General features: G+C 40.4%; 1 protein-coding gene across 1 annotated transcript; it reads left to right on the forward strand.

The window, feature by feature from the left end:
* The first annotated feature begins 557 nt into the window (after nt 1-557).
* frzb (frizzled related protein) lies at nt 558-26273 on the forward strand. The gene is made up of 8 exons (XM_026145187.2): nt 558-950; nt 9432-9680; nt 17314-17349; nt 18180-18230; nt 21583-21648; nt 23924-24128; nt 24444-24507; nt 25258-26273. Exons 1-8 carry the CDS (start codon nt 746-748, stop codon nt 25300-25302), a joined length of 921 nt encoding a protein of 306 aa, XP_026000972.2. The 5' UTR covers nt 558-745; the 3' UTR covers nt 25303-26273.
* The last annotated feature ends 1681 nt before the right edge of the window (nt 26274-27954 follow it).

Genomic DNA, 27954 nt, shown 5'->3' on the forward strand with positions numbered 1-27954 from the left:
TGGCATGTTGGATCAAAATCTGCATTCATAATATCATCAGTTGTGACAACACTATCAGCTGTAATGCAGTCCAAACCATGACAGAGCCTCCACCGTGTTTTACTGACAGCTGCACGCTGTATGCGTCCTCCCTACATACTGACAGCAATCTGAAGCACAAAATCCAAAGTTGGCGTTACCGTCTGAAAATGGTCAGGTACAAGGATTTTCCCATTTGTTACGGACATCACTTTCTGCAGTAGATGGCGTTGATAACACTTCAAGTGTTTTCTAATATTTAAAAAAAAGACAGATTTTACTTTTCTCACGCTCTTACCTTCTCTTAAAGTTAACTGTATGAGGTCTAGCCACTGATTTCGTAAAATGTAGTGACACACACACACACATCTACGAGCTTTTCACGGCTTTACTCGTGTTTATTTTTCATCTAAAAGGAATCTATCTTTTAGTATGGAGGATAAGAAGGGGGAAAGGAGAGGAGGAGAGGTGAGACGAGTCCAGGAGGGAAGCTGGAGAGAGAAGGAGGGATAGAGGAAGAGGAGGACGTTGAAGTGTGCATAAGAAAGCAGCTCCTCCCTCCCGCTGTCTGCGGACCGGACGGCAGCAGCAGAAAAGCACCAATCAGCAGGAAAATCGCGTCTAATTTGGGATTTAACTCGAAGTGAATGAGCGAGTCTTCACCGGAGCACGGACCTGCGCTGCCCTCACTTCACTGTGCCCCCGTACCCTCTGTGAACCGACCGACATGCTCTCTCTGGGGCTCGCCGTGTCTCTGCTGGCCGTGTCCTGCGCGCTGTGGCCGGCTGCGGTCCGGGCGGCGTCCTGCGAGACTGTGCGGATCCCGCTGTGCCGGTCCATGCCCTGGAACATGACCAAGATGCCGAACCATCTCCACCACAGCACGCAGGACAACGCGGTGCTGGCCATCGAGCAGTTTGAGGGGCTGCTGGGTGAGTTACTGCCCCTCAGTGCCCTAATAAACTTTTTTTTAATTGGGCAGTTAATTGAGTCATTGAAGAACCTGGTGTGTAATTAACTGACCGTAGAAGCAATCGCACAGTGATTTTTCAGGTTCTCATGAAAACATGTAAACGTTTTCCCCACAACTTTATTTTTAACTTACTGTTCACGATTTTTGATTTTTGAAGTCGCTAATAAGCAGTTAAAGCGCTATTTTAGGGCACACAGATTAGTTAACAAGTCGGGCAAAGGCTGAAACAGCCTGGGATGACCTTTTTATCATCTGCACGTTGCCTTGACATTAACATAAACACCTGACCACTCATAACATCTCTGTAATGTTATTTGGCACATAACTCAGAAATGATGAAATTAAAGTAAGGAGGCTTTAATGTACATACAGAAAGTGGAGTGAAGAACAGACACTTGAATAGGTCACTTCTCTAAAATTACCAAGTGTTTTTTTTCCAGGGCCGTAATCATCATATATATTTGAGGGGACATATGCCCCCAATCAGATATATTCAAATTTCCAACCTTCCAATGTACTTATGGAAACCATAAATATTGTTTTTCTTCTGTGCAATAACAGATGATCACATCTCAAAATACTGATTAGTGAGTGTTATCATGAACTAAATTGATGTCTTTATAATAATAATAATGATTATTATTATTATTATTATTATTATTATTATTATTATTATTATTATATGCACAGCAGTGGGTAGGTATAATCAGTGTCAAATACTTTACTTTGCTTTATTTACCTTCTTTCTTCTTAAATATGCATGTAATTGGGATTCAGTAATATTTTTATATCAGCTGTTGACCACCTGACCCTCAGACTTAGATCTCTCACCCCCAGATGTTGACTAGTAATAAATGCTAATCAAATATAAACTAATAAAATACTAACTACTGCCAAGTATTTCCAGCAGATCTGCAGGAAAAATGTCAGGACGTTTTGTGGTGGAGCAGGGCTGGATCTGGTCTGATCACTGAAACCATCGCTTCACTTAGAGATTATGGAAACCTTTTTCTGCCTTTCTTTTTTGGCTGCTGTAGCAGTACTCTGTAATGGAGCAACCATATTTTGAACAGTTGGTCAGTGACAACCCACTTTCTGGTCTGACTGTAGCACTAATCCAAGACAGCACACATCAGAATTATAGCTGGCTACAGGAGGAGGAACCTGAGCATTTTCAGCCTCTTGGGTTCACATGAATTTGGTTACAAGAGCGTTCAAGATTCTGAAATGATCTCCGAGCTGTGGACGTTGTCCAGGAAAAACAGGAATTTCAATTGTTTCGCCGCAAGGAATGACATTCCATTTTTTTCTAATTAGCCAGCCAGTTGACCGTGAAGAATCATAGCATGAGTTGGTTTGAATACTGGAAATTGAATTCCTGGTATTTCCTAAAAAATTCTTGACAAAAATCTGTTTCCATTTTCTGGGGAAAATACCTGCGGTATAATAAAGTTTGAAAATGAGCCCGTTTGGCATCATTTTTAACTGGTTGAGAAGCTTGTAGTACAAAAGACTGATTTTTAAACCAGTGCGTTAGTGTTCAAACTTGTGTACATGTATCTGGCATTTCTGATGGAAACATCTTTGTAATTATGTATTATTTGCAGTTTTGAATAAGATGGTAGTCTAAATATTTTTATTCAACCAACAATACACCTGAGGCAAAAGTCATTTTTCTAGTAAAGCTGTCAAACACTCGTGGTTTTAACTAATCAGTCGGCTAAATTAATCCTTTTTCTGTCTTTCTTCCATATTCAGGGCATATAACCGAATGACCAAGGAGCACAAACAAAACAACACAACCACACTCATTCAAATAGTGCAAAAACAATTCGGCTCTTTCCATTTTCTGTTTTGTAACACTGTGAACAAAATGTCGGTCCATTTGCTTTGTAGGAAGAAACAAGACTTGTGAACATGTCACTTTAGACTGTGGGAACTTTTGATGGCCATGTTAGTTGTCTGGTAGTAAATTGTAGGCAAAAATAAAAAATCAATCAGGAACATAATCAGTGGAGTAATTGACAGCAAGTTCTGACCATGCTTAACCCTGCCGGGAGGCTTTCACTTTTCAAAAGTTTTAGCTTTGGCAGGCCGTGGAGTCTGCACACTTAGCAGGTAAGCTGACCTTAATGCCAGCAGACATCAGCTGGTCACCTATTGCATCCAATTGGCAAATTTTAGTCTTTAGACCTCTGACCTCATGTTTCTAAATATTAGAAGTATGGCCGTCTGTACCGATAACACTCATTTACACATAGTTTTGAAAGTGCTGCGTTTTCTGAGCAGAAATCTTTTTTCAGAACTAGAAATAATGAGAACCTTGGAAAATGGCACAGAAGTTATTATTCATTTATTTTAAATGACCACCTTCTCTTCATTTTAAGCGTGGCTTGTTGAGCTATAAATCCTGAGCAAAACTGTAAAAACTGTAGGATTATGGGATTGTTTTTTGTTTGTTTTTTTTAAGATAAAGGGGCCTGTTAATTTTACTTAGATATAATAGGAGGTATTCTTCCATTGAAGGGGACTGATATGCTCCTTTGTTATTATTTCCAGACTCCATGAGAGTAGCTTTGTGCGGCTCAAAGTACAAAATAATCCTTATTCATTTTACACTTGAATGTCGGTGCAGTGCTTAAGTTCACGTAAAAACGCGCCCTACTAGCTTGCATGCCTTTAAGGCTACTACTACTACTGCTGCTACTACTACTAATGATAATAATAGTGATAACTGGAATAATTTAGCCACACATAATAACCGTTCAACTCCAAATCTAAAAGTCTCCCATCAGGGAGACTGTTTGCCTGATAAGTTAGCCCCACAGTGGAAGTAAATAGGATTGGTTCCTTTCGCATATTAAAGAAAAAGTTATTCTTGATTCTTTGTCTTTTGAAATTGCCACGTCTCACTACTTATTTCACTCATATATATTCTAGCAAGTCAGGTTAACAAACGTTATTTTTATTGCAGGTGACTTTACATCGGTTTTGCATTATATGATTTAAAAGTAGTTCAACCACATGAAATGTTACAGTTTTACTGTAGCTGCTAATCAAGGCTAGTTAGCTCCTTAAAAAAATAGCTTTAACTTTTTTCCCCTCATTATGATTTTATTTTCACTACCATTTGATGTATGTGGTAATTCAGTTAAGTAAAAGTTTCTAATCCATCAGACCAATACAATTAGGCAAATTAGATTTAGATAGTCTTTTCTCCTTCCACTCAAGTGGAATAGGTCATTATAGAGGACAGTGGAAGTAGAATCGCCTCAGTCAAAATGCATAAAATTTACATTTATTAAGTAAACTGTAACAGGAACTGCCTCGGAGCATATCTGCGGATATCAAATATTACTATCTCTCTGTAGGATTTGGCAAGTAACATTGCTTTTCAATCCTGCACGTTCTCTACACATGCCATCACTGTCTGGTTAAAAATAAACTAACTAAACTAAATATGAGTTCTGATTAAAGGTTTGGGCAGGCTGCCACAGTTAGGTTTGGTTTGGTTACTTTGGCTGATCTCCTCCATCCATACTAACAGCAGTTTGAACCATAAATTCCAAACTTTCAGAGGGTACCTCTCTCCTGACCTACTCCTTACATATTAACTCCATAATTAAAATGTTTTGCTTCAAAGAGTCTTCATTACTCTACTATACCTGTTGCCACTGATTTCCAGTCCAGGCCTTGGGTAATTTTCCGTGCCTCAGTTTGGGGTTTTTTTTGCCCTGTTCCCTTTCCTTAAGGATGGGTTCTTGACAGCCACCCTTCTACTGAGACCGGTTATGATGATGCCTCAAAGAGCCAAACAGTAGATCAGAGGTCCCCAATCCCAGTCCACGAGGGCCGGTGTCCCTGCAGGTTTTAGATGTGTCCTTGATCCATCACAGCTGATTTAAATGGATAAATTACCTTCTCAACATGTCTTGAAGTTCTCCAGAGGCCTGGTAATGAACTAATCATGTGATTCAGGTGTGTTGACCCAGGGTGAGATCTAAAGCCTGCAGGGACACCGGCCCTCGTGGACTGGGATTGGGGACCCCTGAATTAGATGGATCAGTGGAAGGGCCAGATGCAGCTCTCAGGTTCTGTGTCAGGCTGGATTTCTTTTATTATTTATTTAAGAGATACTGTGTGTAAAATGTCACCACTAGATGTCAGTATATTGCAGTCAATTGAATTCTGTTTCAAGTGCTTAATTGAAGCTAAGGTAGCGGCTGTGGGACAGACAACTCGTGTGAGTGGTTGAGGATTTCCTGACCTTTTCTGTTAGTAAACGCTGCTTTCTTGCTGCTGTTAGTTGCTGTTAGCCTGTTGGATCCTTGCACACTTGGCGAATACACTGTCATCACGTGAGAATCCATTGAAATAACTGTGACAACATCAGAATAAATAAACCCGTTCATGCACATTTTCATGTGTTAGAGCCCCAACCACTGTGTAGGTAATGAGACATGAGGTGGAAAGAGGATAGAGCAGTGGTGGAAGAGAAAAAGGTAGCCAATGTGCAAAGAAAATCTTTCAAAATATACAGAAATATGCGCTGGCTCAAGACTTTTTGTTTTATGATAAATTGTGTATGTGTATGTATGTATATATATATATATACACACACACACACACACACACACACACACACACACACACACACACACACACACACACACACACAATTGGTGTGTTAGCATACTAAAATTTGCTAACTTAAAATGGTGAATAAGATACTTTAAAGTAGGGCTGTATAATAACGTCCTTGTTGTAAAAGCCAACCTTTTTCTTACTTCAAACCAGCAGTTTGACTTAAATTCATTTCTACAACCATATTTTGTATTCTTTGCTAAGGTAGATTTAAATTTGAAATATGTATAGGTGTTCATTCTTATTTTTTCTCTAATCGGATCATTTCTCCCAGTCGTTTAACTTGTAATAAGCAACCGTTTCACATTTCCATGTGAGACAAGCATTGATAACTGCATATGTGGTCACATTCATCAGTAATCTTCACTATTTGAGGTTTCTGCAGTCTCATTTCCTGCCATATTAGTTCATAATTTATCCATGTCTGTCTTCAATAAATACATTTAGGTGCTGGCTGAACTTTGAGCTTGGCTGAGGTGGGCGGAATGAAGATTTTAAAAAGTGGTTAAAAAGGACTCTGCTTTAACCAGAAAAATGTCCTAATGAAAGAGCTCTGGGCCAACAACCAGGAAGCAGTTTGAGGTCACAAGTTCAAGCTATTTCTGTGACTTCACTGTGAAGTGGTACAGCCAAACCTCAGACCCACTCTGCAATAAAAGCACTGATCCATCCTCTACCCAGTGCTAAACTCTTTCTGGTCTCATCCTGTTTGAAACATGCAGCAGGATGGCAGATGGTAAAAGTCCAGTGTTTGTTCAGCCAGGGGTCCCTGAATGCACCATGTCTTCACTGACATGAAGAAGACATGAGTCTATCTAGAGGGCTCAAATTAAGTGAGCTGAGACTGAACAACCGTCCTTAAATATTTCTACAACAAGTGTGGATATGAAAGCTTCTTGGTCATAGCATGTAATGTCCCATATGGAAAAGAAATAGTAAAAACTTATAAGTGATTACTCATGAAAGTGGCCACTTTCTCATTACCTTCATATATTGTTTTAGTAAGTATCCAAAACATACAAGTTTCATTATATAATTTTTCAAGGGATCTTATATCTGTTTTCACTCTTATATGCTTTTCATACAAGTTTCACACAAGACAGATACAAACTTTATAAGATTTATATATATCTTTTCCATATGGGCTAATTCTGAAATACCATTTAAAAGGTGAAGAATTCCCAGTGGATGAGCACTTGGTGACAACCTCTCTGTCTTCCTTTTCTCACCCCAACCGATCGTGCCCAGGGCTGGACTGGGACAAAAATCGGCCCGGGCATTTTAACTAGAGACCGGCCCACCAGGTATTATAGGAAAAGTCATAAAGCCTTTGAATGAAAACAAACGCTGTTGTGACAGTGATGTACAATCTTGTTGGTATATGTATGATTTCTATACATTTTACGTCAGATAAAAACTTTGGTTGAAAGATTCAGATAATTATTTAATAAAAGCTAGAAATTTTAAATGACAATAAGAAATAAAAGTATTTCTTTGTGCCCCCCTCTCCCTGTTAATGCCCTACATGCCCCCCTGGCAAAACTTTGCTAGACCCGCCCCTGCACAGTTACCAGCTGTCAGCTACTTAGAAAAGGATCCTGGTGTTATTTGTCTCTCAGAAACAGTTCATAACGTCCCTTCAACTCATTCATGTCACCTAAAAGGTAAACCTGTTTCTCCATCACCTGTTCAGCTCTGATGATTCAGTAAGGACATCTCCTGGTTTCATCTTTATGTTTCCCTCTCACCACATATCCAAACCGACATCATGACCAGCAGCTTTACAGCTGTGGCTCCAGCAAACATCAGCTGATACTAGAAATTAATATGAAATAAATTCTAACAACAGCTGATCAAGCTTAAACGTGCTGCTGTTGTTTAACGCGACATCCGCTGGTTTCCTCTTTCTGGCGCAAAGTGGGCGATAAACAAACAAGAGAGCCGATCAGCTGATCATTGATCAGTTTCATGATTGAAGCAGCAAAAGGAGAGGGAGGGGGAGAGAATGAGAGAAGAAGAGGCAGCTGTACAACGTAAAGACGCAGAATAATCTTAATGACCTTGTAGTACCATATCACCCTATTAGAGCACTTCGCTCTCGCTCTGCAGGCCTACTTGTTGTTCCTAGAGTATTTAAAAGTAGAATGCGAGGGAGAGCCTTCAGTTTTCAGGCCCCTCTTCTGTGGAACCAGCTGCCAGTTTGGATTCAGGAGACAGACACTATCTCTACTTTCAAGATTAGGCTTAAAACTTTCCTTTTTGCTAAAGCATATAGTTAGGGCTGGATCAGGTGACCCTGAATCCTCCCTTAGTTTGGGAGGATTCAGGGTGCAATACACATAGGCTGCCGGGGGATTCCCATGATGCATTGAGTGTTTCCTTTCCAGTCATCTTTCTCACTCACTATGTATTAACAGACCTCTCTGCATTGAATCATATCTGTTATTAACCTCTGTCTCTCTTCCACAGTATGTCTTTATCCTGTCTTCCTTCTCTCACCCCAACCGGTCGCAGCAGATGGCCCCGCCCCTCCCTGAGCCTGGTTCTGCCGGAGGTTTCTTCCTGTTAAAAGGGAGTTTTTCCTTCCCACTGTTGCCAAAGTGCTTGCTCATAGGGGGTCATATGAATGTTGGGTTTTTCTCTGTATCTATGAAGCGCCTTGAGGCGACTTTTGTTGTGATTTGGCGCTATATAAATAAAATTGAATTGAATAACTCCAGCTATGTCTTTTTCTATTCTAGCTGAAGTCCGGGACAAACTGTGTTCCTTTTCAGCTCAATATGAAACTCATAATATTTTCTCTGAATACGGGACGATTCCGTTTTTTACAGGACAGTTGGCAACTCTACTAACTAACCTTATGAATAAAATAAAGTTCATTATCAGTAACATCATAGCACCCACCCAGCTGTATAGAAACTCCGTCATGCTAGCTAGTAGTACGAGTTATTGTACTAACTGACTCACTATTAGTGAAAAGTGTGGAAGGTCACTTTATTAATGGGTCTGTTTGAAATGGAGCAGCGAACTTTTGGATGCCCTCGTCTTTCTCCAGAGTAGGAGTCACAGGAGCTTCCAGTCAGCATCACCAATGACTTGTGTTGCTACCACATGGATTTAAAAAGAAAATAAAAAAGATATTTCCAGGATGGACACCATTTGCTAAAAATGTCTGTTTTTTAAATGCTTGCAGGTGTTCACAACATATTTTCCTAAGTGCTCCAATTTGTCCTCATTATTTATTTATTTTAACCATATAAGATATTGTGTAACTTTCTTGAGTAACATTGCATATTTACATGTGGGCTGTAATCCATAAATATTGTGACTACAGCTGCCTCTAGCAAAACATCTGTATTTAGAGCTATTTGCAGCTATTTTTATTGCAAAAAGACATCTTTCCACCGATTCTGCCTTTATATACGAATCCATGGAAAAATGTCTTTATACCGCTTGATTGCTTGGATGCTCAAAAGTATTGAGTTTATGGAGGGAGGGTGTTGGATGTACACGGAACTCATATACACAGAGTGAGAGTGGGAAACTACACTGACCTTATTTTACCTTATTTTACCTGGAAAAATCTCAAGTTCTACTTAAAACAGTACAATGGCATAAGAGTTCACACCAGGTGTACATGATACACCTGGTGTGGGCGGGGGAGTGACTCCAGGGCGGGTGGACTAAATTCAATAGCTGCCACCCCACTGATTTCTATTTTGTCATTTCAGCTGCTCATCATTTATGCTCTCTAATGAAATTGCACATATAACCTATGTTTCCCTTCTTCTTCAAGGTACTGGTTGCAGTCCGGATTTGCTCTTTTTCCTATGTGCCATGTACGCGCCAATCTGTACTATTGACTTCCAGCATGAGCCAATCAAGCCCTGTAAGGCAGTGTGCGAGCGGGCGAAGCTCGGCTGTGAGCCGGTGATGAAGCGTTACAACCACAGCTGGCCCGACAACCTGGCCTGCAGCGAGCTGCCACTCTATGACCGTGGAGTCTGCATCTCTCCTGAGGCCATCGTCAAGGCAGACGGACCAGGTACACTCATTCGTTTGTATTATTGCTGTTATATGTGTGGCTGCCAATTTTGACCCGAGACAGCCTAATTCTGGAAATTGTTCTTATGTTTCTGTTTTGTTTTGTATTTTTGTTTTTTGTTTGTTTTTGTTTCACCATCACAAAAATGATGTTGACGTTGACAAAGATTATTAAAAAATCTTTTAAAAAAAGCACAAAATCCAAAGAGGGGGGAAAAATATTAAGCAAGTAATCACCATTTTTATAACTAATAAGACCTATTTCCAATGCTAATGTTCATGCTGGTACTTGAAGGATGTCCTTCATTTAAAAGTGCAAGAGACAGTAAAAGGATGGTAACAGGAAGCTGTTCAGTGACTCTGGCTGACGTGCAGAAACATTAAAAACATCATAAACAACATTATAAAAAAAACTTTAAAATCAGCTCCTTTTTAGAGGTCCTGAATGAAGGTGTGAGTGAGCATGACCAAATGATTGATTCAAATTTAAAATGTAATCTTTATTAAGCTTTTTGGACAGTGAACATCAGCTTGTGAATAAAAAGTTCATAAGATGATTATTTGAAGCCAGACACTGTTTAATTCATGTATTTGACCACTGAAGTAAAATGTAGCAGGCTCTAACCTCTTACTAATACCACATACCAGTGTCTGTCAGCATGACCAAAGACTGTGAAAGATGGATGTAGCTACAGTAACATGAGCCCCTGATTGCTTCTGCCATTGCCTTTTTAGTATTTTGAGACCAGATGTGATAAGAAAGGGGTGACTTTGATAATCCTGCCTTTCCAACACTTAGAATGACCAAAATTACAAAGTGGACATGACGTTTTATTCCATATCACTCAGAATGAGAGACTCAAACCATAAACTCAGAAAAGTGTTCATACAGGTCAGGGCTGATGCCAATTTTCCTGCAGATTTCTAAAACACCGACCCTTGTAGAAAAGAAGACAGATTTAAATTGCTTTGCATTGGTTTCTATTTTTCAGACCTGAAAGCTATGTCCGTCTTTCATAGTGTCTGTAGTAATGAAAGGACTATCTGCATTGGAAGGTTAGCCTTTTCACCAAAGATATTCTGAGTGTCTCCTCAGAATACAGATATTGCTTCACTATTGAGATTTTTCTGAATCAAAAAGAGCAAATATTTTTCTTTGTGAAGACAAAGAGGGAGCTTGTTCACGTGATGGCCCTTCATTGCTATTAAACACAAGCGTTTTTCAGTCTCACAGATTTGTAGCATTTGAGTTTAATTTAAAACATTGGGTTTTCATTATTTAACATAGTTTCAGGATATTTTTAGGAATTCTGTCAATTTCAACACAACTTTTGATTTTGAATGTGTAATTAAGTAACAAAATGACTCTGCAGATTAGTGACATAAGTGCCATAAAGAGCAGCTATGTTCCATGACCAGCAGATGTGGCTGGTTCTGCTGGAGGTTTCTTCCTGATAAAAGGGAGTTTTGTCTTCTACTGTCACCAAAGTGTTTATTCATAAGGGGTTCATCTGATTGTTGGGGTTTCTCCATGTTATTGTAGGTTTACAATAGTACAATATATATACATTGGCAATAACCATAGCAAAGGTGATCCACATAAATAATACCATGTATGATATCTTTAAGAGTGAATTATGACAACATGAAAATGACTCGTACTCCAGTTCTTGCATAGTAAAACCAGTGACATCTTAAATGGTATGAACTGCACTCTTTCTTTTTTTCCTCCCGAGAGTCTCAACATGGAGGCTAACTCCGACGAGGATCGCTCACTGCAATTTTTAGTATATATCAGTGTTTTCTATCATGCTATACTACTCTCAGCAGTTTGTTTCTGCTCCCTCTCAGATAACATGAGTCATTCCCTGTCCAACTTCACTCCCACAGACTTTCTCAAAGAGCTCCTTGATACAGGAGGCCCACTCATTTTACACTCAATAAAACCCTCACTGTCCTCTGCTCCTTCAAACAGATCCAGGACCAGCAGGTCCAGAAAAAACCTTCATCTCAATCCCCTTGACCTCCATAACGATACACCCACATATCTCTGTTCTGCCCCAGCTTGGCTTGGCTCAGCGGGGCTTTGGGATTTTCCCTTGGTGTAATTTGTTGGTTTGCTGAGGTTCTGTCGGGGTGAATCATTTAAGTCATTCCAGTGATTTTCTGTGGGACTCTGGTCTGCATGTTGCTTTACAGAAGTATGTCTACAACTAGAAGCAGCTGCAGTTTTTCAGTGTATTGAAACACCAGCTCACAACCCCAGTTACCTTTGCACGCCTAGAGGTACATGTATGCAGGAGAACAGAGACTTGTACCATAAAGCTAATTCCCAGGTCATTATCAGTGTATTATGCTTTTCCCGTGATTGGATGCCACCCCACATAGCTCTTTTCCCTATCCTCTATTGATTTTTCGGTAGAGCTGCACATAAAGTGGTGTGGAAAGGTATTTGCCCCCTTCCAGATTTTTTTTGTATGTTTGTCACACTTAAATGTTTCAGATCATCAAACACATTTAGATATTAGACAATGATGACATAAGAAAGCACAAAATGCAGTTTCTAAATTAAGGTGTTTATTATTAATGTGAAAAAGTGTGCAGCAGCAGCAACTCATCCAATAGGTCACAGAAGACCCCAGAACAGCATCCAAAGACCTGCAGGCCTCACTTGTCTCAGTAAATGTCAGCGTTCATGATTCCACCATAAGATAGAGACTGGGCAAAAATTGCCTGTGTGGGAGAGTTCCAAGACGAAAGCCACTGCTGAGCAAAGGAGCTTGTCTCAGCTATGCCAGAAAACATCTTGAGAAATTCCTCTGTGGACTGACGAGACAAAAGTTTAACTTTTTGGAAGGTGTCTGTCCCATTACATCTGGCGTAAAAAAGTAACAGAGCATTTCAGAAAAAGAACAACATACCAACAGTAAAATTTGGTGGTCATGGTGTGATGGTCTGAGGCTGTTTTGCTGCCTCAGGACTTGGTAGACTTGTTGTGGTAAATAAAACAATGCCGTCTACCAAAACATCCTAAAGGAGCAGAAGGTCCACCTCTGAATGGCTTAAGAAACACAAAACTAAGATTATGGAGTGGCCTAGTCAATGTCTTGACCTGAATCTGATTGAGATTCTGTGATGTGAGCTTAAAAAGGTGGTTCATATACAGGGAGTGCAGAATTATTAGGCAAATGAGTATTTTGTCCACATCATCCTCTTCATCAGAATCAGAATCAGAATGGGGTTTATTGCCAAATGTTGAGCAGGTTTACAACATTAGGAAATTGCTGCGGTGCTTCAGTGCAAACATGCTGTCATAAATATCACTTAAATAGACATGGAAAAAAATAAAAGTAGGGATAAGAATTAAAAGTGCTACGTGGAAAGATATGTGCATGAGATATACATGAGATATAGAATCAGAATCAGAATGGGTTTATTGCCAGATGTTGAGGTTTACAACATTAGGAATTTGCTGCGGTGCTTCAGTGCAAACAATAAGAATTAAAGTGCTATGTAGAAAGAAAGATATGTGCATGAGATATACATTAGATATATACATGAGAATAAGAATGAAGAGTGCTACGTAGAAGGATATATACATGAGTGCAGGTGGTGATCAGTGCCAGACATGAAATGATGCAGTGACACAGCGTAGGGTCATGTGTGAGTGGCGGGGACAGTCATGTGGTTATTGTTCATGTGTCCAACAGCAGAGGGGAAGAAACTGTTCTTGTGGCGAGAGGTTCTGGTGCGAATGGACCGGAGCCTCCTGCCTGAGGGGAGCAGGTCAAACAGACTGTGTCCAGGGTGGGAAGGGTCAGCTGAGATCCGGGCTGCACGCCGCAGTGTCCTGGAGGTGTACAGGTCCTGCAGAGATGGGAGTCTGCAGCCAATCACCTTCTCAGCAGAGCGCACAACACGCTGCAGTCTCTGTTTGTCCCTGACAGTGGCTCCAGCGTACCACACGGTGATGGAGGAGGTGAGGATGGACTCGATGATTGCGGTGTAGAATTGCATCATCGTCCGTGTTGGCAGGTTGAATTTCTTCAGCTGCCTCAGGAAGTACATCCTCTGCTGGGCTTTCTTGATGACGGAGGTGATGGTGGGCTCCCACTTCAGGTCCTGGGTGATGGTGGTACCCAGGAAGCGGAATGAGTCCACAGAGGTGATGGGGGTGTCAGTCAGGATGATGGGGGGGAGTGGGGCTGTGTGCTTCCTGAAGTCCACAATAATCTCCACTGTCTTCTGGGCATTCAGCACCAGGTTGTTGTGGCTGCACCAGGACACCAGACGTTCAACCTCCCTCCTGTAGGCAGACTCATCCCCGTCAGAGATGAGTCCAATAACGGTGGTGTCATCTGCAAACTTGATTAGCTTGACAGACTGGTGGGTGGAGGTGCAGCAGTTGGTGTACAGGGAGAAGAGCAGAGGAGAAAGAACACAGCCCTGAGGGGAGCCGGTGCTGATGGTCCGGGAGTCCGAGACATTCTTTCCCAGCCTCACATGCTGCTTCCTGTCCGTCAGGAAGTCAGTGATCCACCGGCAGATGGGATCAGGCACATTCATCTGGGAAAGCTTGTCTCGGAGATGGTCTGGAAGGATGGTGTTGAAGGCAGAGCTGAAGTCCACAAACAGGATCCTGGCGTAGGTTCCTGGGGAGTCCAGATGCTGCAGGATGAAGTGTAGAGCCATGTTGATGGCGTCGTCTACATGCATGTTGTCTTACTCCAAGCTGTATAGGCTTGAAAGCCTACTACCAATTAAGCATATTAGGTGATGTGCATCGCTGTAATGAGAAGGGGTGTGGTCTAATGACATCAACACCCTATATCAGGTGTGCATAATTATTAGGCAACGTCCTTTCCTTTGGCAAAATGGGTCAAAAGAAGGACTTGACAGGCTCAGAAAAGTCAAAAATAGTGAGATATCTTGCAGAGGGATGCAGCAGTCTCAAAATTGCAAAGCTTCTGAAGCGTGATCATCGAACAATCAAGCGTTTCATTCAAAATAGTCAACAGGGTCGCAAGAAGCGTGTGGAAAAACCAAGGCGCAAAATAACTGCCCATGAACTGAGAAAAGTCAAGCGTGCAGCTGCCAAGATGCCACTTGCCACCAGTTTGGCCATATTTCAGAGCTGCAACATCACTGGAGTGCCCAAAAGCACAAGGTGTGCAATACTCAGACACATGGCCAAGGTAAGACAGGCTGAAAGACGACCACCACTGAACAAGACACACAAGCTGAAACGTCAAGACTGGGCCAAGAAATATCTCAAGACTGGTTTTTCTAAGGTTTTATGGACTGATGAAATGAGAGTGAGTCTTGATGGGCCAGATGGATGGGCCCGTGGCTGGATTGGTAAAGGGCAGAGAGCTCCAGTCCGACTCAGACGCCAGCAAGGTGGAGGTGGAGTACTGGTTTGGGCTGGTATCATCAAAGATGAGCTTGTGGGGCCTTTTCGGGTTGAGATTTACAAGGAGGGAAAACAGTACACCTCTCTGAACAGTGTCTGGGAGGCTGTGGTTGCTGCTGCACGCAATGTTGATGGTGAACAGATCAAAACACTGACAGAATCCATGGATGGCAGGCTTTTGAGTGTCCTTGCAAAGAAAGGTGGCTATATTGGTCACTGATTTGTTTTTGTTTTGTTTTTGCATGTCAGATATGTATATTTGTGAATGTGGAGATGTTATATTGGTTTCACTGGTAAAAATAAATAATTGAAATGGGTATACAGGTATATTTGTTTTTTGTTAAGTTGCCTAATAATTATGCACAGTAATAGTCACCTGCAAACACAGATATCCCCCTAAAATAGCTAAAACTAAAAACAAACTAAAAACTACTTCCAAAAACATTCAGCTTTGATATTAATGAGTTTTTTGGGTTCATTGAGAACATGGTTGTTGTTCAATAATAAAATTATTCCTCAAAAATACAACTTGCCTAATAATTCTGCACTCCCTGTAGACTTATATAGATGTAGCACAGCAGCCGCCAGGGTGGCATACTTTCTGTGCAGAACTGTAAACTGTAAAAAATTGGTAACTGCAATACATATCTCTGTATTGGCAGTTGTCTGGCCAATCTGGCTAAGGTATTCAGGCAGTTTTTAAGTCTGATCTCTTTAAGTTCACCTCCTCCAGAGCAGTTAAATGCCACACCACAGGCTAATGTGCTAATCTGCCATAATGATCTAGTTTTTACAATATCAGGGGGAAAAGGAGAAAAAAAAATGACTGGCCAAATAACCTTGTTGGGTTTTTTTTGTTTGTTTGTTTGTTGGGGGGGGGGGGGGGGGTGCAGAAACCCTGCAGATAGAAAGTTATTGTAGCATCTCAGGTCTGTATTAAGAACCTGGCTTATCGATACAGATGCCAAGGCTAAAGCCTGTTTTTACAGAGCAACTTTGGAAGTTTCTGAAACATTGACGTTTTCCACAGTTGCTCTTTCTGATGAGATAGATGGATGAAAATGTTCAGTTTGGTTTATAGAAGGGTGCTGCCCGTATGTACCTTGCAGGAGGCAGCATTTATAAATAAAAAAATGATAATAATAAAGAAATCCAAAGTCCCACATATCTCCAAAGTTAATTTTCCCTCCTTCTGGACCTTTTCCCACAACCTCCAGGACAGTCTAACCATCCATTTTGCCCAGGTCCAGATCACAATGGTAACAGTGATCACAAGCTTCTTGTTGAAAATATTTTTCTGGTCAGGTGGGACGCAAATTTCCAGCCTCTTCTTCCAGTTGAATATCACTACAAAACCCCCTACTTGAAGCAACCTCTACTGGCTTCTTTCTGTGTAAAGGGAGGAAATTTCGCTTTACACATGTAACAGATGTCTGACTCAAAGGGTAAGCAAAACAAACTGAGGCCTATTCACTTTAGTCGACGGTGCCTTGGTTAAAAGGTTAAGGCTTGAGGATATATGCAATGCTGTTGGTATTCATACACTATAAATAATGTTGCTCTTGGAACTTTTATTGCAACTGACTAATCACATTGTGGTGATGTCATAGCTTTGCAACTAGGCAAAAAAGACCAAAATCTGCTCCCACAACAGCTTTAGAAAGTCGATGAGAGACGATAATGTGCAACAAAGTCGGTGTAGGAAGCGGACTGAGATGGACATTCAAACTGCAGTTCATGTCATGTGACAACCAATGGGGTAATGATGACTTAGGTTTAGGTATAAAGTTGTCATCGTCATAATAATAGTTGTTGTTATTGTCATTGTTTTTACAATTTCTATTTTTTTTTTTCAGTTTCATAAAAATATACTTTTGTGAAAAGGTTCATTAAAATCCAAACTGTCTTTCAGTGCTTTCTCAAAAGCTTTTGAAAGTAAACTTCCCCTGTTGGTTCTGAAGCAACATTAACAAAATTATGATGCTTCTAAAACACACACACAAAAGGAAAAACTCCCTTTTTAACAGAAAGAAACCTCTCTGCTTGGGGGTGAAGTAGTGAATATCAAAGTCATAATGACTGTTCTGTGCAGTTTGTGCATTACTGACACTGCTCAATGATCCACCTGTTTGAGTTGTATTCTGATAAGACCACCATTTTTAATCACGAACCAAAAGAACAAGTTTCTTTCATTTCTGACTGCCATCTTTCTGATCCATAGATCCATACCACCAGGACCCAGCCAGGTGTAACCCAGGTAAGGCTAAACCTTAACATTTCCATTTTCTTAACATGGTCTGTATGTAAAATATCTTCCAGGGCCTAAAAAGCAAAGCCTTAAGCCTACAGGATGGTCAGTAGTGGGCAACACCTGAGGGTTGCAAAAAAAACCCAAAACATCTAGTCTTATGAAATCTGTGAAAATGACCCTTATATCTGTAAACACTTGGGTTTTGGGGCTCACAGTCTCATTCTGGGTCATTATTGAATAAAATCTTTACTAAATGTTATAAAAAAAAAATTTCATTCATCATGTCAGTATTACATCCAGCATTATCCAGGATATGATCATTAGTCAATGACTGCTTGTGTTAAAGAGTTCAGCTGTCACCCTCGATTTCTGTCTGATCCACCCCTCGTTCATCACATCAAGTTTCAAAACCTCAAGTTGGCTAAAGTAGAAAATAAAACTGACCTTGAGGCCTCACAACCAGATTACACCAAACGGTGATGAATTGGTGTGTGTGTGTGTGTGTGTGTGTGTGTGTGTGTGTGTGTGTGTGTGTGTGTGTGTGTGTGTGTGTGTGTGTGTGTGTGTGTGTGTGGAAACGACTGCATTTTTTTTCTGACCACTAGACTACCCGATGTCAGTAGTTGTCAAACGTTTTCTGCCGCACCTCAGAAGCTGGAAAATCTGACACACCAATTTTAAAATTAGTTCAACATGGGTAAAAGGTCAGCACAATGGGATCTAGATCTCTGTGTCCCACCCCAAAAGTTTGAAAACCACTGGTATGAATTAACTATGAACCTGTTAAAATACTTTACTAAAAAGTGTGTCTTTCCTGGGTTTGATTCCCCTGACAGAATCCAGTCCAGACTTGTCAATGGACTTTCACTGCAGAGGACCAGATGGAGGTAACTTCTGTCTAATGTTATTTATTTATTTATTAACCTTTATTTAACCAGGAAGATCCCATTGAGATTAAAAACCTCTTTTTCAAGGGAGACCTGGCCAAGATAGGCAGCAGCAGGTGTCTCAGAATTACAGAAATTACTCAAACACAGGCAGCAACAACACACATACAACAATAAGTGAAAGAATACAAATAAAATAAAAAATAAAATTCAATAAAATTCAAATAAAAATAAAAAAGTCAGTTAAAATGACAATCAATCTAATTGAAACAGTTACATGTTATGGACTTGGCCTCAAGGATTCGTAGTTTAGACTTAAAAGCACTTAATGAAATGAATTCAGTCATTTTCCATTCCTTCTGCAGTTTGTTCCAGGCCAAGGGCGCTAAATGGACAAAAGCTCTTTTACCAAGTTCAGTTCGGGCAAATGGAACAGAAAGCAACAAGTAGCCATGCGGATGAAGAGAATACCGACCAGCATGTTTCATTACAAGCAGGGAACATAGATAAGAAGGCAGCAACCCAAGTATCGCCTTATATATAAAACTGTATAAATGAGAGTTCCTCCGACTTACCAAAGCAGGCCATCCTACCTGAGAGTATAACTCACAGTGGTGAGTCTGGTACAGTTAGTGATGAACCTCAGAGAAGCATGATACACAGAATCAACCATTCGAAGACATTGAGCAGAAGCATTCATATACTGTATACACTCAACAAAAATATAAACGCAACACCTTTGTTACTGCTCCCATTCCCCATGGGATGGACGTAGAGACCTAAAATTCATTCCAGATACACAATATAACCATCCCTCCCAAACAGTGGTCACAAATCAGTCCAAATGTGTGGTAGTGGGCACATCTGCCATATTGAGATAATCCATCCCACCTCACAGGTGTGCCACATCAGGATGCTGATCTGACATCATGAGTAGTGCACAGGTGTACCTCAGACTGCCCACAACAAAAGGCCACCCTGGAATGTGCAGTTTTTTGCGCTATTGGGGGTCTGGGGACCCAGAACCGGTCAGTATCTGGTGTGACCACCATTTGCCTCATGCAGTGCAACACATCGTCGCATGGAGTCTATCAGATAGTCAATTGTGGCCTGTGGAATGTTGGTCCACTCCACTTCAATGGCTGTGCGAGGTTGTTGGATATTCGTGGGAACTGGTACACGCTGTCGTATACGCCGGTCAAGCACATCCCGAACATGCTCAATGGGTGACATGTCCGGTGAGTATGCTGGCCATGCAAGAACTGGGACATTCTCAGCTGCCATCTGCCCTTAACAATGTGAACCATGATTCATCTGTGAAGCGCACACCTCTCCAACGTGCCAGACGCCATCGAATGTGAGCATTTGCCCACACAAGTCTGTTACGGCGACGAGCTGGAGTCAGGTCAAGACCCCGATGAGGACGACGGGTATGCAGTTGAGCGTCCCTGAGACGGTTTCTGACAGTTTTTGCAGAAATTGTTTGGTTGTGCAAACCAATTGTTCCAGCAGCTGTCTGGGTGGCTGGTCTCAGACGATCTTGGAGGTGAACCTGCTGGATGTGGAGGTCCTGGGCTGGTGTGGTTACACGAGGTCTGCGGTTGTGAGGCCGGTTGGATGTGCTGCCATATTCTCTGAAATGCCTGTGGAGACGGCTTATGGTTGAGAAATCAACATTCAATGCACGGGCGACAGATCTGGTTGACATTCCTGCTGTCAGCATGCCAGTTGCACGCTCCCTCATTGCTTGTGGCATCTGTGGCATTTTGCTGTGAGACAAAACTGCACATTCCAGGGTGGCCTTTTGTTGTGGGCAGTCTGAGGTACACCTGTGCACTACTCATGATGTCAGATCAGCATCCTGATGTGGCACACCTGTGAGGTGGGATGGATTATCTCAATATAGCAGATGTGCCCACTACCACACATTTGGACTGATTTGTGACCACTGTTTGGGAGGGATGGTTATATTGTGTATCTGGAATGAATTTTAGGTCTCTACATCCATCCCATGGGGAATGGGAGCAGTAACAAAGGTGTTGCGTTTATATTTTTGTTGAGTGTAGAATATCACCATAATCCAGCACAGGCAAGAATGTTGCAGCAACAAGCCGCTTCTTTGTATTAAAAGAGAAACACAACTTATTTTGAAAATAAAATCTCAATTTTAACTTCAGGTTTTTTACAAGATTCTCTACATGTGGTTTGAAGGTAAGCGAGTCATCAATTAAGATTCCCAGATATTTATAGGTGTGAACCAACTCTATTTTATTACCTTCAAGAGTGGTTACTGATGGGATTGTTTGGGCTCGTCTCCTTGATTTAGAAAACAACATGAGCTTTGTTTTGTCTGCGTTGAGAACAAGTTTAAGCTGAAGTAATGAGTGCTGGACAGCAGAAAAGGCTTTCTGCAAGGAGTCAATGGCTTGGACAAGAGTTGAACCACAGCTGTAAATAACTGTATCATCAGCATAGAAGTGCAAGTTTGCATCTGGCACATGTAGACTAAGATTGTTTATGTAAATGATAAATAGAAGGGGACCTAATACAGAACCCTGTGGCACACCATTGTGCACTGTAACAAAGTCAGAACATAGACCGTCAGATTTAATGCACTGAGTCCTGTTACTGAGGTAGTTTGAGAACCATGCCACTGCTCTCTCAGAGAGTCCTGACTGGAAGAGTCTAAGTTTTAAAATACAGTGATCAACAGTGTCAAATGCTTTTGACAAATCAATAAAAAGGGATGCACAGTGTTGTTTTTTATCAAGTGCAATAGTAATATCATTTACCACTCTAATTGCAGCTGTGATAGTACTGTGATTCTTCCTAAAGCCTGATTGATATTCAGATAAAATGGCATTGGTGTGTAAAAACTCCTTTAACTGCTCACACACAAGAGCTTCAAGAACTTTGGCCAGCACAGATAGATTAGATATTGTCCGACCTTTGGTGTAGTTTACATCATTCTGCACCAGTGGTATTGATAATATTTATATTTGGCCCTGAGTGTAGCTTAATAGTTACAGTCAGACCACATTTGGCCAATTGGAAGTATAAAAATTGGTAACATGAGGCAACAGCTATGCTGGGTGCTGTCCAAATGGCCACGAAAGTAAACAAATTTGAATGTGTCATATCAGTCCATGTTTTAAGAACAACCAAATTCATAGATGCCCTCAGACAAGCAACAATCTTGAGTGGATTTAAACTTGCAACGATGATCTTTCTTGGCTCACTCAAATGTGGCATTGCAAATTTAACTGGGAAATGTGGATTTTTAAGATGGAGCTTGGAAGAAACTTTCCTTTGTCAGTGCTTATTTGAAAAGTTGTAATTTGTGTGTCCATAGATAGATGCAGATGTAAGTCAGTCAGAATGAATATGAGAACCTATGAGAAGAACAACTACAACTATGGTGAGTCATCTGAAGTTTTTGTTTAAAGTATTATTTTTCTTTTCTTTTTTACACTTAATGTAAATGCATAATTTATTTGAGGTCACATTTTCATATATATGTGTGTATAATTTTACTGAGATACAAGTCAGATCGGATGCTCTGAAATGATTTTGGGATCTTGTTTTTCATGTTTAGTACCTGGAAAAGCCTATATTATGGAGAGAGAGTGTCATTTGTTGTTTAGCTTTCATCAGGTGGCTAATCTTGTATCATATTTGATGCTCAGATGCTATTGGTGACACTAATAATGAACCAGTGTCTTTAAAGTAATGTGATCTGAGTAATCCCATTGTTCCTTTTCACAAGTCTGTAAAATCAGTACTTGACTTGCTTTATACCTTAACCGCAAGAAGGTTTTTAACAACCTCGTACACAGATATTTTCTCCCTGAATATAAAAGTAAAACAATTCTGTGCTCCAACTAGAAATAAATTGGAGACAAAAATGCTTGAGGCCAGAAAGGCTTTTCCTGATGAATACAGCACGCAGGCTTGATTTGGCAAATCCAGCAGAGATTTCCATGTGGTCCTCACTAATGCTTTTGGCCACAAAATCCATTTGGGAAAGCTTTTAGATTTTTATTTTTTTCCAAGCAATCATTAAACAAGAGCCCACTTTCAAAACCGTCCGATATAATTGAAACAGAGAAGTTTAGTAAACCTGGTAGCATGCCAGAGTGCACAAGGTGGTCTTTATAAATCTTACTGCTTGCATTCTCCCTTTGCTAATTAACACTGATTCTGATATTACACTGGAATCCAACCTGCCGTGCTGGTTCTGCTTACTTCTCATCCATCTGTGTAGCTTCCATTTCCTCGTTTAGTGGCCTTTTTCTTTTTCTTTTTCTTTTTCTTCTTCTTTTTTTTTTTTTTTTTTTTTTTGCTTTACAGTGATGTCTGTTTTTCTGCGTTAGTTGCATTCTTTGGTATGTTAACCCTGAGACTTCTGCATAGGTTTGTTTTTGTTAGGATGACAGTTTAGCAAATTCCGTGCTCTGGGCTGGTGCTGCTGGATGATTAATATATACATTTTTTATTTTACTTTTGAAGTGACGGGTTTGTAATCAGTAAGTCTAATAAACACGTTTTAATTGTGAAAAATAGGCCACAGGGCTTTTTGGAAGATCCGTTTCTTGACTGTCTCTCTATTAGCCTCATGTGTCAGCGCTTGAGATTTTCTAATGTGAGCATGTCAAGTCTTTTTTTTTTTTAAATAAAATAAAATGCACAACAGAAAAGTTGGGAACTTGTATATCATCAACATGCAAACACCACATATGTTGCATACTACATGCCAGTTGGAGTCCTGGTCATGTTAGCCCCTGATATATAATATTAAATGTATCTTTAATAGTTTTGTAACATTTAGGTCAACTTACCCAAGTCATAGCTAGCTGTCTAACTGCCCTGAGCTGGTTATTTGTTTAGAAAGTGCAAATATCAGTTTTATATCTTTTGATTTGTACCATTATATGACTGTCTCCACTTGCATTTTGCTAGTGATAATGTTAGCAAAAATGATACAGTTAGCTAGCTAGCTATAACTTAGCCAGATTTGTACAGTGTAGCTATATTCCAATGTAAGATGGGTTGCAGTTGCTTTGATGCTAGTATTACAGTAGCTAACATTGGTAAAATGGCCTGTAAATGGCCTGTATTTATATAGAGCTTTACTAGTCCCGAAGTACCCCAAAGCGCTTTACATATCCAGTCATCCACCCATTCACACACACATTCACACACTGGTGATGGTACATTGTAGCCACAGCCACCCTGGGGCGCACTGACAGAGGCAAGGCTGCCGGACACTGGCGCCACATTAGCCAACATTAGGCAGAAAAACGATAGCTCAGCATTAGCATTGATATCCAAAGTCAAACTACCTTCCATAACTCAGGTTCCCCGGAGTTTAATTTTTTTTTTTTCAGGCAGACAGGCTTCATTAGTCAGTGTTTGAGTTTCTTGCTTGCTGACTTGGACAAATTGCTCAATGCCATTAGCTTCCTTACCCACGCTGTGCTGTCCAGTAAAGTTTTCACGAGTAAAATGTGGTATGCATGTGTTTAATAAGGTCTGGTACCAGGCCAAGAAAAATTAAATAATGATTCACACTTAAACCAGGAATTTAAAAAAACATAACAAAAGGGTGTGTTTTTATGGGTTGGTGCGTATTGGTAAGAGGAATTTCTGAATATCTCATATTCAGTTTCCATGCTGGTGCCTTTGTTCTGCAGTGATCAGAGCAAGGGTCAAGGACGTGAGGAATCGCGGTCTGGAGCCCACTGCTGTGGTGGACGTGAAGGAGGTGATCAAGTCTTCTCTGGTCAACATTCCCAAGATGACGCTGACACTCTACTACTCATCCTCCTGCCTGTGTCCTAAGCTGACTCCTGGAGAAGATTACATCATTATGGGCTACGAGGACGGTGAAACCTCAAAGTATGGGCAGTGGAAGATATAACTGATAATATAGTTATTGACAAGAAGAAGTTGGTAAGATAGAAGTCCAGAACTTGTTGAGACTGGGCCCGTGCTTTATCTAGAGAAAAATCTCACTCGTAGAACCAGTATGCTGTCAGACTTTCTGAGACAGCTTCCGATTGTCCCTTTGCTCTGCAGGGTGCTATTGTGATAAATTACTGATCACAGCCAAATGTTACTTTTTTCCTTTTTTTTCAAAAAAGTCATATTTTAGTTTCTTCTTTTGCTAGCTGTTAAACTATGCCAAACATTGTTAAAATTTTGTCTTTGCAGGTTGCTCCTGATTGACAGGTCCATTGCTCAGAAGTGGAAGGATAGAATTGGCAGGAAGGTCAAGGTGCGTAGTTAAATATACCTGATTTTGGTTTTGGGTTAAAATAGAAAGTCTCTAGTGCTGACTGGTTTCAGACCCTTTGCTCTCAACTCTTTTCTTTTTTTTCCCCCATCTTCTGCCAACTATGAGCAAATTACTACTCAGGCAAAACTGAGTCAGCAATTTAAAATAAATCATCAGTTTTCTTTGGAACAGGCTTGCAGCTCTTGTTTTCTCACACTCTGAAGATTTGGCATTGTGACTGTGGTGAAACACGCGCCCATCATTGTCATTGCACATGGCAGCATGCACCGAAACTGCTCAGCGCACTGTAGTGTTGTTAATGTTTGAAATGTACCAGAGCAGGAGCATCGGGATTCCCCAGAGACTTAGAGGGAGATTTCAACAGTTGGAAAAACTGAACAGCTCTGCTGAAACCTTTTAAAAACAAAGATTCATGTTTTGCTTTGTTTTCTGTTTTTACTACCTTTTTTGTTTTCTTTGAACGTGTATCATTTAGGGGAAGATTGCAGCAAGTTAGTCGCCATAGGCTTGAGCATAAATGATTACAATGCTGTCACACTTTGCGATCAGTGACTAATACATTGATTGTAGTACCCTCTCTAGAAAAGTAACATTGACAGCGATAGTGATCAATCCAATGGTGAAGAGCAGCAACCAAGGATCTTTATTAGGGATTGTATTTTTAGTTGCTTATTGTCTCCAAAGATGGGGCTGATCATCTTTCACTTTTCTGTCTTTCCTTCTGTCCAGAGATGGAACCAGATGCTGCACAGGAGAATTCAGAGTCGCCACTGAGATCTTCCGACTTTGTGTGCGTGTGACCGTGTGTGTGTAGATATTGCACTATTACAGGCTGTTGTAGCTGAATGTAGTTCATCTCTTCATCTGCCACTGTTTGAAGTCAGTTTTGTCATTTACTTCCTTTGCACAAACATCAATTAGTGTGTGTGTGTGTGTGTGTGTGTGTGTGTGTGTGTGTGTGTGTGTGTGTGTGTGTGTGTGTGTGTTCGTGTGTACGTGTGTTCGTGTGTATGTGTGTGTGTACACCTAAAGCACTCAGTTAAGAGGGAGGAGCTTAAAATTGCGTGCAGCCATGTACTTTTATTTTTTACTTTTTCCCCCTGCGGTGGCTGTGTTGGCTACACAGCTCCTCTTCATGGTTACAGTTTTTATCAATCCTGGATGTTGGCCATGTTACCATGGTGATGGGATGGACAACATTTGAATGATACGAAAGCCATTTGGACTTGGACATTTTGAATACATCTGTAGCCATGACCTGCCTTCCACTGAGCTCCTAAGAAAATGAAACGTGGATATCTGTGCTTTGTTCAGACAGCAGTGTGAGTAGAAAGCAGCAGAAACTTGTTTTCCTGAATATCATTAGATCCAGTTATCAATGGATTACTGAATGGGCCTCATGAGCACAGGTCACAGCCTTCTGTTTTGGCAAATTCCAACTTTAAAATCTGCAAAGAGCTTCAAAACAGTCACATAGATGTGTAAAAAGACAGTAAATGACTGCAAAGATATGGATAACAAGTTGAAGACTAACAACCATATAAAGAGATACAAATGATCAAAACTCTGTGTGGCACTGTTTTAAATAAAAGAAAAGCCCTTTTTAAAATTGCCTGTAAAATTCACATTTTGCAAATTTGTTAGACATGAATAACACATTTTTAAACATTTTGTAAAGCTTTTTATAACCGTTTTTTTAAAGCAGTTGTACGTAAAGAATAAAACCAAAAATCTTACTGCTTTGATATGGCATTCAGTATTATGATTTCTTGTTGGCTGATGGTTTACGTGGGCATTATGGGGGTGGGGGGCAGATGTAGGACATCAGTTCCATTATGCTTTTGTTTAACAAATGTTTATTCTCCCCTCAAATCTGACCAGCAAACATATTCTAACATGAATTTACTGTTTTGGTACCTGTTAAAAATTAGTACTATATTTGTGCGACCCACACCGTGACCAATAAAGACTTTTTTTTTTTTCTAAGTAAAATTTTAAATAGAAGAGGAATGTGACCGTAACTTAAAGAGAGAGTTCACCCCAAAATAAAATGTAATCCACCATATCACCGTGCATAAGGATGCCTGCGTCTGCTCGTGACAGGATGTAAACGCTGATGGCGTCACCCTCGTCAGAACTGTAGTGTTGGTAGTGTCAATGTTTCTATGTCTGATATATCCAAAACTGGACGTTCTGCACCAAAAATATTCATACATTTACATACACATCTCAGTACATGTGAAAGCCAACTGTGGGCCATAAAACCTTTTTTATATTTGCAAGGGGTCTTTCATCATTTGACTAAAAAAAATTATGAATATGTGATAAATTCATAAAATGACAGTCGCGAGTCAGAAAACACACACGATGGCAGACAAAAAGTCCTTAAATGTGTGCTTGTTGCATTTCTCTTAAATTCGGTAATATTAATCTGTATTACATGGATCCTGTATTGGTACATATCTCTTGTGGAGCACAAAAGCTCCACCAACATTATGTCCAAACCTATTTAAGAAGGGCAGCCAATCAGAAGAAGGTGATCTTGAATGGCATGCGAAGGGAGCTAAAATAGACTGCACCAAGGCCAAGAAAAATAAGGATTATCTTGAGCTGAGAATCATCCAAAGCTAACTGAGTAGAATCCAAAAATATAATAAAAAAAAAAATCATGTTGGAAATGTTAGAAAACGGAATGGTTAACCAGTTTTAACATTTCTCGTTTAAAATTGTAGGTAGATATTAAAAAAGGGACTTTGTAACACGTTATTTTTGTTGCGACTAAACTCTAGGCTTTTATTGGAGTTCTCTGTGGACGCAGCCATTGACTTTGTGCAAGAGGCAAAGTAAAAACGTATTCCCATTATGATATTCACATACTATATACTGACATGTAGCACACATGAAGTGCATTACCTTGACATAATGTACTGTTGGGTTGGCCACAAAATCTGGGGAATGGATATAATGATGATGAAGCATATAAAATAATGGCTTTTGCACAGATTGACAATAAAAATACTCTACTGTTGGTCGTGTGACCAAGGTAAGTTGGCGTCATTTGCCTTAAGCATTCCCTTTTGTGTGTGCGTTTTGTGGTTTTCTTCTCAGAGGAATGGCAGGCTTTGCAGACTTTTCCTTGGATGTTAATCTCTTACATCTGAAAAATGTATGAGCATCACCTCTACTTTTAAAGTCATTTGAAAAACTTTTTTTGTTGTTGTTGTCACAGCAGCCATCCAAACTGTTACCATTCCCACCTGTGCTGTCCCTACTCTGACAGATGTGATCAGTGAGCAAAGTCTTTTTCTTTTCTTTTTTTTTTTTAATTGAACTGCAATTTGCTGCTGCTGCTGTCTGAACACAGCCTCAAATAAACAGTATTCTCATTATCGCACAGTAACTCTGTTCATGTAAACACACTAACAC

This window comes from Astatotilapia calliptera, chromosome 16 (genome assembly GCF_964374335.1).
Source record: "Astatotilapia calliptera chromosome 16, fAstCal68.1, whole genome shotgun sequence".
NCBI lineage: Eukaryota > Metazoa > Chordata > Actinopteri > Cichliformes > Cichlidae > Astatotilapia > Astatotilapia calliptera.